The sequence below is a fragment of the Arvicola amphibius genome, chromosome 4 (genome assembly GCF_903992535.2).
Source record: "Arvicola amphibius chromosome 4, mArvAmp1.2, whole genome shotgun sequence".
Classification (NCBI taxonomy): domain Eukaryota; kingdom Metazoa; phylum Chordata; class Mammalia; order Rodentia; family Cricetidae; genus Arvicola; species Arvicola amphibius.
The window spans coordinates 9,049,922-9,061,642 of record NC_052050.1 but is presented as its reverse complement, the minus strand read 5'-3'; the positions used below and the strand labels follow the sequence as shown (position 1 = coordinate 9,061,642).

The 11,721-nt window shown below is 51.8% G+C and overlaps 1 protein-coding gene across 1 annotated transcript; it reads left to right on the top strand.

The window, feature by feature from the left end:
- Nucleotides 1-5,419: 5,419 nt before the first annotated feature.
- Sox9 (SRY-box transcription factor 9) lies at nt 5,420-10,726 on the top strand. The gene is made up of 3 exons (XM_038326856.1): nt 5,420-6,190; nt 6,989-7,242; nt 7,773-10,726. The coding sequence occupies exons 1-3, from the start codon at nt 5,760-5,762 to the stop codon at nt 8,609-8,611; spliced, it is 1,524 nt and encodes a 507-aa protein (XP_038182784.1). The 5' UTR covers nt 5,420-5,759; the 3' UTR covers nt 8,612-10,726.
- Nucleotides 10,727-11,721: the final 995 nt, after the last annotated feature.

Sequence of the window (11,721 nt, the reverse complement as noted above, 5' to 3'; positions counted from 1 at the left end):
CAGGACTGTTCTCTCAGTCACCCCTCCGTCAACATGGCTTAGCCAAGCTGGCCATTAGAAAAGAGCTAACGCAGCTCCCAGTTCTAGGACAACCTGCCTCTTCTACTGGATGGAAACACATTTTGTCCCAAACCAAGTGACAAGACTTGGCACGGTGTGGTGGGGCATGTCTGCAATGCCAGCGCTCAGAGTTTCAAGGCAGGGGAACGGCAAGGTTAAGGTTAGCTATATAGTGAGCACCAGGCTGGCCTGGGAAACTTAAGAACCTGTCACAAAAGGAGGATGAGGAGGGGCAAGGAAGAAGAGAAGGAGGAGGACAAAACAAGGATGAGGAAGAAAAGGAAGAGGAGGATGGAGAAGGAAGAGGAGGAGGCAGGTTCCCCATGAGATTTCAGCACTGTGTTGTGACTTCAAGGTTCACAGGTGACCACTAGTGGCCAGTGCCTTCCCAGTTTGGTTAAAATGTCTCCCATATTCTGCCTGTCTTTCACGGGTCTCACTCCTGCAACCCAGAACCCAAGGCAGATTCCAAAAGCAGCCCCAAGGGACCCTCAGCTTGGTCCAGGCTAAACTTAGGGTAGAGAGAAAGGGAAGAGCTAGCTGCTTCAGGCTGGGTTCCCGAGTTCTGCTGAGATGGTAATACCTAGGAAGAGGCAAAACAGATTCCTCCTGACTCTGACAATTTGCCATCGGGATTTGGGGATTGGGATTGTATGGCAAAGGTGTGCCCTCCCTTTCCATGGTTTGGTAGAAACCTTTATAAATACCTGAAAAACTCACCCTCCTACCACGGGCAATGGTAGAGGGCAAAGCAGGTTAGACTCTCACCGGGTTGGGGAAAAAAAAACTTGTTACAGTACCCACCCTTCCCTAGACGAACCCACACAACTGCCCTGAGGAATTTGGCCCTCCAGTGGGCCCCTTTTCTGGGACTAAACACTTTTGCTCAGAAAGATTACAAGGAGCCAGAAGAGGGGGTGTCAAATCTGTGACTGCCCAAGGCGCCCTGGTGGCTGAACCAGCCTGAGGCGCCTACCCACAGACCCTGCTTCTCCCCAGGCACCTCCACATTAAGCGCCTACTTTATTTTTATTCTTAAATTAACAAGGCAAAGCTCCTATAGTTAAAAGGAGGGACTTTGGAGGTGGGCAAGTAGGGGGTTAAGACAGGGCCCAGGAAATTTACCGCAGGGTGTTCTAGGGACTCTGCAGGAAGGAATCCGCAGGCTCACCAGTACCACCTCTCCAAGGACAGATATTTTTGGAAAGCCGAGGATGAAGGCAGATCGCTCTCCTCTTGGAAGTGTTGTCCTCCCTTGAGAGGGAGGCGCCTCCCACCCTCATTCCACTCCTTTTCCATTTCCAGGCTCAACCAGCCAGTTTATAGTCAGTCTCTGGTCCTCATGCTCCCGGGAGGGGTGTGTGTGTGTGTGTGTGTGTGTGTGTGTGTGTGTGTGTGTGTGTGTAAAAGGGGGGGGGTCTCAGGACCTGGTTGGTAGGGGGGAAATAGAGGCATATAGCTGGTCACACCTCCTCATCCAACACCTCCCCCGTGACTCATCTTTCTCTTTCTTCAAATATAGGAGGGGGTAAAATTGCCCATTTTAGGGCTACCGTTTGAGTAACACAGGTTTGGAGAGAAACGGACTCGTAAGCATGTCTGTGTAAAGGCGGTTAAGGAACGCGTTGCTGGGAGGTCTGGCCGTTGTAATCACACAAGCAAACAGTCCAAAGGCCGCATTGATTCAGATATTTATTGCGCGTCTACAAAATACTCTGCTGCTTTGCCTCTTTCTCCCGCTGTGTTGCTATTGCGATCCAGCCCAACGCTTGTCGCCTGTCGCCTGTCCCGAGTCTCGGGCTTACCTGGCGCTCTCTTCCCAAAGGAAACTGTGGCTGGAAAAGCAAAGAACAAACATTTGCATGCCTCAGCGAAAAATGGAAATCACGAAAGAGGGAGCGTCTGGGAGCCCCTTGTGCCAGAACCTCCGGTCCAGCCAGAATCCGAAGTCATGTGAGATTCAAGTGGACCCAGTCTGGTCACTGGAAGGCAGAAGGGGTGTCTTTTCTGTGGATCAATCATATCGGTGAACGCTGCCCCGAGTTGAGATCTTACTGGGGATTGCATCGATTACCACGCGCTGGTACGTCCTAGGATCTGGGACCCTGGTGAAAGTCTTTAGCCAGGGCCCCTTTCGACCTAAAAGTCCTTGCTAAGGACTTTGAAGTAGGGAGGTTTGGGCCCTTAATTCTTCCAGTGGAAAGAGTATGTGAGCCTTCACACGTTCCCGGGAGGCCGGCAGAAGCTGGATCCTCTCTAGCTCTGACCGTGCAGCACCTCTAAGCCCCTCTTTTCGTGTCCTCCTGCCCTGCACTAGTCGGGGGGGAGGGGAGTAGAGGATGAGTGGGCCTCCACCGAAGAAATTGGATCCTGCACTGCTGGAGGGTCCCAGACTAAGACTTCCCTGACGACATCTCTAGAGATCCACTAGCACCTCTGTGCCAGTCATTTGTGAAGCACCTTTAGTCCGCCATAAAGTCTTGGTCTCCATTCTTTTCATTCCTTGCTACCAGGAGATGGCAGACCCCAGAGCATCCAGCTAGGGCAGAAGGCTCTTGTAGAGCAGCAAGCCTCAACTTCACAATCTGTAATCTAAACATTAGTCTGGACCCGGATGCCTTCCCCCTATCCCAAGCCAGGGTCCCCAGGCTGGGGGACTGCAGGCCCTTCCAGAACCGGGTCGGGAAGGAGAGGCCTGGGCACCTGAAAAGGGTAACTCACAGTGGGCTGAGCCCCAGTGGCGAGTGGGGAGTGGGCTGCCCAGGCCCTGAAAGAAATTCAGACCCAGTCACTCTTAAACTGAGGGTGCCTACCCACCAGACTTGGCCCGATCTTGGCAAAACAGATAACTCTTGGCACCTGGGGAAGTAAGGGGGGCCTTTTCCCCTCATCTTACTCTCCAAGTTACGAGCTAAAGAAAAAAACGCTGGCATCTGCGGGTCTTTCCCCCACCCCCATTCCCCGAAGACAAGCACTTCCCAGGTTCCTACACACAGTTGGATCCGCACAGGAGAGAATAGGAACTCCTGTAGAGATAAGTCTCGTCCTGGAAACAGTATTGACTGTGGGGAACACACCACTGCCGCCTCCCCCACTCGGGCCCCCTGCCCCTCCACCACAGCGAGAGAGTTTTCCAGCCGCTTCTCAAAGTTCCAGACAGTTTCTGGGCTTTTGGCGCCCCCTCTGGATGTTGCTGAAAATTGCAGTGCAATTTTAATTTCGACTCTTTCAAAATGTTTCCGAAAAGATTCAAGAATATAAAAACGCTTGCGTGAAAGAGTAGAAACATGTAAGAAGCTTCGCTAAAATATGGTAGCGCATCTATCCATGTGTTGTATTAAAGATATATTTATAAATGTATGTGTTCATGAACAAATGTTTAATAAAATATTTCAAAATGCCTTGAGGCCACAGTCGTTTTCCTTGCTTTTGTGCCAGAAAACGTGGTAATTGCAACAAATTACATCTTGCTAGTTTAGTACATCTGCCAGTGGGCCCTGATTTCTTCAACCGGGTGTCTGGGGGGGTCACACAAATACGTTCTTCCTAGGACCCAGAAATATGTCCACACTAGCAAAACTTGACCCCCACTCTGAAAATGATATTTTTTCCCCCTACGGATTGCGAGAATAATGAGAGGTGCGAATACGTGGCTATTGTTTGTTCGTCTCTTAAACTCTAGGCAGACTATAGGGCACTAGAGATTTGGAATTCGAGTAACATTCGTTTAAAAAACAACCGACTGAACGGGTTGTGGCTTACTACCTCCTCACGGGTTCCTTTCCCCATATAACAAATGTCCACTTCGGGAGAAAACGAAGGGGAAAACTAGCTTTACAAAATTATCCCAAAGAAAAGATTCGTTTACATCTAAGTGTCCACACTTGGCAAATTAGAGGGGGGACCTTTGATATGCTACAGGCCGATTCACTTTATCCATAATTTAATACGTTCAAAGAGAAGTTTTGCAAGAAACAGAAAAGGGCTTTTTGTTTTTAAATTAAGTTGCTGTTGTTTTTCTTTTTTACACCGCTGCGAGTTTGTTTGTGGTTCTGAGAGCATGTCACCCGGTAGCAACTGATTTTTATTCGTTCCAAAAAAAAAGATAATTCTTTCCTTACCCAACCTTGTTCTAAGAGTTCTCAGTGACACCAGCTCTGGCCCCAAGCACTCTTAAAGTACAACGGACACCTACGTGGCCTCCCCCAGACCGTCCACCTGTGCTTAGGTCTAAAAAGACACCACTAAAGTCCCGACGCCTAGCGCTTAGCCTTCCCAGGTAAAGGAAGGCCCAAGCGAGAGAGCGGCAGGGCTCCGCCAAAGGGCCCGTTTGGTCTGAAGTTTTCCAGTCCAAGACACGGGTCTCCTCGGCCTCGCCGCCCTGCTTTGCCACCTTTGGAAACTTCATCCTCAATGCAGGAGCACTTTTGCAAGCTCCCGTGGTGACCCTGCTGACGTTTCTGACTCAGGCAAGAAGCAGAACTCTAAAGTAATAACCCTAACACCGAGGGGCGTCCGAGTGCTGGAGGGGTCCGGAAAAGACTTGTCAGTTCAAGGCCGGTTTGGCCCACGGGACACGCCAAGAGAATCGGGGAATGCCTGGTCGCCGCCAGCCTTCGCTGGCGCTCAGCTTTGGTTTTCATTGATTCTCACTGCGAGAGCGCTGCAGAATCTCCAGCCACCACACCAGCCTTGGAGAACCAGAGCGCGTTAATCTATTTATATGGATTATTACAGAAGAACAGCGGGCGTTGAGTCACCCAAACATTTGCTTCCAAAAGACCATTTCTAAGCACTTTTGGAAGCCGGCAGGCTCCGGGAGCAGAAGCCCAGCTCCGCATTGAGGCGCGGCTGTAGCAATTTCCAGTGCTGTAAACGCCAGCGAAGCCCGGGGTACCACGGAGACAGTTTCAAAAAGTAGTGGGATGTATGCGTGTGTGGGGGGGTCCTAGTCTAGACACGCGCGCGCGCGTGCACACACACACACACACACACACACACACACACACACACCGCTTCACACTGAGATTCCAAAACTGTGACATTCCTAGAGTAGAGAGCAAACTTACACACTCGGACGTCCCGGGTCCCCCGCCTGCACCGCGGCGCCCCCCCCTCCAAGTCCCCTCACCCCACCATCCACCCTCCGGCAGCGCTCCCCTCCCTTCTCCTCCCCTCGTGTCTCGTCACCCAACCCGGAGCCACACTCCTCCTCCCCCCCCTCTCCAAAATCCGGTCCAATCAGCGACTTGCCAACCCTGATGACTGCCGAGCCGTGATTGGCCGGAGGTCTCTAAGGTGAAGGGGGGAGTATTTATTAAAGAGACCCGGGGCTGGGAGTCTGAGAGCCGACAGCGCAGCTCGGAACTGCCTGGAAACTTCAGTGGGACAACTTTACCAGTTCTCAGTCCAGGAACTTTTCTTTGCAAGAAAGACGGGGTGCAAGTGGCCCCGGTTTCGTTCTCTGTCTTACCTTCCTTCTCCGCTCCAATTCGCCTTCCCGGGGTTTGGAGCGGGCAGCTGAGTACCCGCCACCCAGCGCCTCTGCTAAGTACTCACCGCTGCAGCCCGGTGACGCGCGAATCTCCCCGGGAGCCGCTCGCTCGGCGTCCGCGTCCGGGCAGCCGAGGGAAGAGGAGCCCCAGCCGCTGCGGCTTCTCGCCTTTCCCAGCCACCCGCCCCCTGCCCCGGGCTCGCGTATGAATCTCCTGGACCCCTTCATGAAGATGACCGACGAGCAGGAGAAGGGCCTGTCCGGCGCCCCCAGCCCCACCATGTCCGACGACTCGGCTGGCTCGCCCTGCCCGTCGGGCTCAGGCTCCGACACGGAGAACACGCGGCCCCAGGAGAACACGTTCCCAAAGGGCGAGCCGGATCTGAAAAAGGAGAGCGAAGAAGACAAGTTTCCCGTGTGCATCCGCGAAGCGGTCAGCCAGGTGCTGAAGGGCTACGACTGGACGCTGGTGCCCATGCCGGTGCGCGTCAACGGCTCCAGCAAGAACAAACCACATGTCAAGCGGCCCATGAACGCCTTCATGGTGTGGGCGCAAGCTGCGCGCAGGAAGCTGGCTGACCAGTACCCGCATCTGCACAACGCCGAGCTCAGCAAGACTCTGGGCAAACTCTGGAGGTGAGCGCGCAGGACCGCAGGGTGGGCTCGGTGGCTTCCGGGACAGAGGCTGCACTCACCGACCGCGGGCCGCCTCCCTGAGCCAAGGAGTGGCAGCCTAGGATCTGAGGGGCCGGGATGCGAGATGGGAAGCGTCTAGGGGAGGTTGGCTCAGAGTTTGAGAAAGTTCTTGGGTTAGCTCTTGGCGACGGCGCGTGGGGGGTGGGGGGAGGGCGGTGTTGTGTAGCACGTACGTGATTGCTTTTAGGAACGGTGAAGGAGTGAGGGGTGTGCCAACTCGGTCCCCTCGAAAGGAACAATTAGGAGAAGCAATCCCCCCCCCCGCCACTCCCCCCCCCCCCTTGCAAGTTGCGTTCTTTCCTGGGAAGACGGGATGAAGGGAAAGCTGGGATGGAGGTGACCCAGGCAAGAATTAGGGAAAGCTACTGAGAACCGGTAGGGGCGTGAACCGACAGAGAGCGTCTTGCTATTTAAGTGGGTTTTCGGAAAGTTTTTACAGGGTGTTGGGGGGGGGGGTGGACCGCTCCGGTAGCAAAGGCGTTTAGAGCAGCCTCAGCAGGGAGCTATTTTCATCTTCAGGGTTTCCAAAATAGGAGGCCGGGGAGGGGGCGGGGCGAAGAGTGACCGTTCAGGTCGACTCAGAGCACTTAGAAGAAAGAAAAAAAAGTTCTGAGTCTCAGTGGAGGATGGCAAGCCGAATGGAGGGAGGAGGGGAAGTGTGCGAAGGAGGGGTGGGGACATGACAGCTCCTGGGGTTTCACTGACCCCCCCCCCCTTTTCTTCTGCCCCTCTTCCCAGACTGCTGAACGAAAGCGAGAAGAGACCCTTCGTGGAGGAGGCGGAGCGGCTGCGCGTGCAGCACAAGAAAGACCACCCCGATTACAAGTATCAGCCACGGCGGAGGAAGTCCGTGAAGAACGGGCAGGCAGAAGCCGAGGAGGCCACAGAACAGACTCACATCTCTCCCAACGCCATCTTCAAGGCGCTCCAAGCCGACTCCCCGCACTCCTCCTCCGGCATGAGCGAGGTGCACTCACCGGGAGAGCACTCCGGTGAGTAAAGCAAAAGTGGCCCACTAGACTTAGCCACTCTGGGCCCCCCGGCCCACCCTAAAGCGCGCTCTCCCCTCCTCCCCGAGAATCTGGGTAGGGACTTCGCATTCCTTGGAGTAGGGAATTCCCTGCACTCCCTCCCTGTCCAGTACCCACCTAAATGGGCAGGCGCGCTGGACACACACACACACACACACACACACACACACACACACACACCTCGCGAAACTTGCCCACTTTTCTCTTTGCGCCTCACCCCCAAAGCACACACTCTTCTACTGGTAGCAATTTAGTCTTCCGGACCCTTGGGACCTCAGACCCCTCCCCTGATAAAAGGAGCTTGCCTAGTGTGTACCTGCGGGTTAATCATTCGGCGACTTATCGCTGGTGCAGCGCGCCTCCTGCGCGGGCTCGGGTCCTAATGACACCTTAGCAACCAGGGAGGTTCACCAGGGGGCTCCTAAGACCGGAGGCTTTGCACAGCCCTTGTTGATTTTTTACGGTTTGTCTTTCTCTTTTATTGCCTGCAGGGCAATCTCAGGGTCCGCCGACCCCACCCACCACTCCCAAAACCGACGTGCAAACTGGCAAAGTTGACCTGAAGCGAGAGGGGCGCCCTCTGGCAGAGGGGGGCAGACAGCCCCCCATCGACTTCCGCGACGTGGACATCGGGGAGCTGAGCAGCGACGTCATCTCCAACATCGAGACCTTTGACGTCAATGAGTTTGACCAATACTTGCCGCCCAATGGCCACCCAGGGGTGCCGGCCACACACGGTCAGGTCACCTACACCGGCAGCTACGGCATCAGCAGCACCGCTGCCTCCCCTGCCACCGCGGGCCACGTGTGGATGTCAAAGCAGCAGGCGCCACCCCCTCCGCCGCCGCAGCCCCCGCAGGCCCCGCAAGCCCCGCAGGCGCCTCCGCAGCAGCAAGCGCCCCCGCAGCAGCAGCAGGCACCCCCGCAGCAGCAGGCACATACGCTCACTACACTGAGCAGCGAGCCGGGCCAGTCCCAGAGAACACACATCAAGACGGAGCAACTGAGCCCCAGCCACTACAGCGAGCAGCAGCAACACTCCCCGCAGCAGATCGCCTACAGCCCCTTCAACCTTCCGCACTACAGCCCCTCCTACCCGCCCATCACGCGCTCGCAGTACGACTACACAGACCACCAGAACTCCGGCTCTTACTACAGCCACGCAGCGGGCCAGGGCTCAGGGCTCTACTCCACGTTCACCTACATGAACCCCGCGCAGCGCCCTATGTACACCCCCATCGCTGACACCTCCGGAGTCCCTTCCATCCCGCAGACCCACAGCCCGCAGCATTGGGAACAACCGGTCTACACACAGCTCACCAGACCCTGAGGAGCCCTTGAAGAGGGATGGCGATGGAGCTGATCGTTAAAAAAAAAAAAAAGAAGAAGAAGAAGAAGAAAGAAAGAAAGAAAAAAGAAAGAAAAGAAAGAAAGAAGAAAGAACCGAAGAAATCAAGAACCAGTTGAAATTCCTTTGGACACTTTTTTTGTCGTTGTCCCTATTTCTTAAAGACATGTAAGAGAAGGTAACTAGTGCTGAGATTCCAGGAGAGAGACTTTAAGACATTATCCGAGCACATGCCAACCTATGGCAAATGGCCGGGCCACTCGTGGCCAGATGGACCCACCTGAATCATCAAGGAAGGACTTGGTTCCTTCAGAGTCAGCTTGGAGGACGATTGGAGAATCTCCCTGCCTGTTTGGACTCTGTAATTATTTTTTAGCCGTAATTAAAGAAAAAAAAAGTCCTCTGTGAGGAATATTCTCTATTTTAAATACTTTTAGTATGTACTGTGTATGATTCATTACCATTTTGAGGGGATTTATACATATTTTAGATAAAAAATTAAATGTTCTTATTTTTCCAACAGCTTAACTACTCGTAGTTCAACAGTGTCCCCTAGCCTTCCTTGCAACCAGAATATTTGTGTACAGATATGCTTTCTCCTTAAACAAACAAAAAAAAACAAAAAAAACAAAAAAAGAAAAAGAAAAAAAGGCATTGTTATAATAACATTAAAAATAAACACAGAGTTTTGTTACATCACCAGTTTTGGGGGTGAGCTTTGGTTAATTTTCCAGGCTCTCGGATTTCAGGAGCAGCTGCCTTAAAAAAAGAAAGAAAGAAAAGAAAACCTTATTTTGCAATAAGGGGAATAAACATAGAGAACATTGGTGAGCTTTATCATATAGATATATATATTTTTAAATGAGAAGAAAAACACCTTGAGCCTTAAACCCCCGCTGCTGGGAAGATGCAAACGCTGTTCCTAGAACATTCACTGTGCCTGCCTTTGCTTGCTGGCTGCAACCTCAGAAGGAAAGCCAACGGCAAGCAAAGGAGACCAAATTTTCTTGGGGAAGATTTTTTTCAAGCAGCCTGTAAGTGCCCAAGCACATTGCCCCCTAGTTGCCTGCCTGGGCCCCATGTGCACAGCAGATGCTGGAGTAGGCCTGCTCAGACTGTGACTGTCACCTGTGCCTCCCTGAACACCAGCGTTTAACCTTCAAGACATTCCACGTGCTAAAATTATTTATTTTGTCAGGAGGAGTTTTCATTTTTTTAAGAAAAAAAAAAAATCTCCTCCCTTTTTTTCTTTTTTAATTTACTGTCTTTAAGGTAGATTGTTGGCGCCTTCCTCAAAGGGCATCGTCATCTGTTAAATTATGTTCTTAACTGTAACCATTTTTTTAATTTATCTTTAATCTTTTTTATTATTAAAAGCAAGTGTCTTTGAAGTCTTCATTCTAGATTTGTACAAATGCTTTCTTTTTGTCCGTTCTCGTGGTCCCCCCCCCCCTTCTTTGTTGTTTTTGTTGTTGATAACAAGCTGGAAACCTATTTCTCTCTGTCGTGTACACATGAGAAGGTACAAATGCCGTTGCTCATCACTTTGTCGTTTGCAGTGTTTTCTGCCACGGGCCTTTGGGCTGCCTGGACTGTCTGTGGAAGTGTCCACGTATTGTGACAAGGAACAACACAAGCCCCTGCAAGCCTGTGTCGTGGCTAGCCCCCTGCCTGCTCTCCTGCAGAGACATCCATGGGATGGACAGACCTTAGTTCTTACTTGCTGCTGTGGCTGGAGAAGATGAGGATTGCTTTTCTTTCAACGACAGCAGACTTTTTTTTTAATTTAAAAAAAAAAAGATATATTAACAGTCTTAGAAGCCAGTAGAGTAAAACCTTACAGCATTCTTATAATATGGCATCTTTCGATTTCTGTATAAAAACAGACCTTTTAAAAAATATTTCTGTAACTTAAAAAAAAAAAAAAACCTGACATGTAAGTCCTATTTTCTCTTTAGGTAAGGTTTGGTTTGTGTTTGTGTTTTGTTTGTTTCCCCCTCTAAACTTTTTGTTCTCTGTGGAACTCACCTTTCTTTCCTTCTTTCCTCCTTTCTTTTTTGTATATTATTGTTTACAATAAATATACATTGCATTAAAGTGAAAACAGCCCTGTGGATTTATTTCCTACGTTCTCCAGTTAAAGGCTGACGTGAGGAGTCGGGGCACTAAAGAGATTGGAAGAGGGGAATGATCTTAGTGGTGGTTTCGATTTGATTTGATGGCTTCCCTTGCCAATTTGAAACTGAACTGCGCAGTGAAAGACTGCGTCTCTCACACCCCCAAACCTGAACACAAAGCCTCTTGGAAAGGGTCACCCCAGCAAGCCACACAGAAAATGTCATGTCAGTGTTGCCGGCTCTGGCAAAACGTGTGTTGTGGTTTTCAAACCCCTCTGCTTCGGGGCAGACACTGTTCTCCTATGGAGGTCAGAGGGGAGAAGGAACATTAGGCCGGACAGCAGCCGCCTGTCAGGAGACCAAATGCCAGAGGGAGTGGCTCTTTTATCTGAATGCCATATGGCAAACTTTATGTTATTATGGACACATACCAAAGAAATGGGGTGTCCACTTGCCAGGCGGTGAAGCCAGAGGGAAAGAAGGTTGGCCTACCTAAAGGAGACAAGGGGGAGACAGGGGAAAGCCTGCCCAATTAACCCCTGAAACCATTTCCGCCTCTCCTGATTTCTCTGCAGAGACAACGAAGAGAGATTGCCGCCCACCCCCCTCCGGTTTAACTCATCACAGAGAGATGCAGAGGAGCCATCCTAGGAGAAATATGGCCTAATCCTGTTTTCTTTGGCCCCAATTCGATGGGGAGTTTCCAGGTTCAGAGCGACATTCAGGTCATTTTTCATTAAACAGATGAAGTCACTCCTCCCTCCCTCCCACCTCCTCCAGGCACCTCCCCCCAGCTGATGGGGCCCTGTGTCTAAGAAGGTAAAGTCACCTCCACCACTTCAGGCAGAGTGCAGGGCCTGGGCTCTGCTGCTTTCCTGGCTGAGCTCCCACACCAGGATCAGGGCAACCAGGACAACGATAGTTATCCAACAAAGGTAACATTAGTTTGAGGTCTCCCTTGCAAATTCCTCCCAC

Coding starts and splice junctions, on each gene's coding strand:
- Sox9 (XM_038326856.1), top strand. CDS start 5,760: ATGAATCTCCTGGACCCCTTCATGAAGATGACCGACGAGCAGGAGAAG. Junction 6,191..6,988: donor ACTCTGGGCAAACTCTGGAG/GTGAGCGCGCAG, acceptor CCCTCTTCCCAG/ACTGCTGAACGAAAGCGAGA. Junction 7,243..7,772: donor CTCACCGGGAGAGCACTCCG/GTGAGTAAAGCA, acceptor TATTGCCTGCAG/GGCAATCTCAGGGTCCGCCG.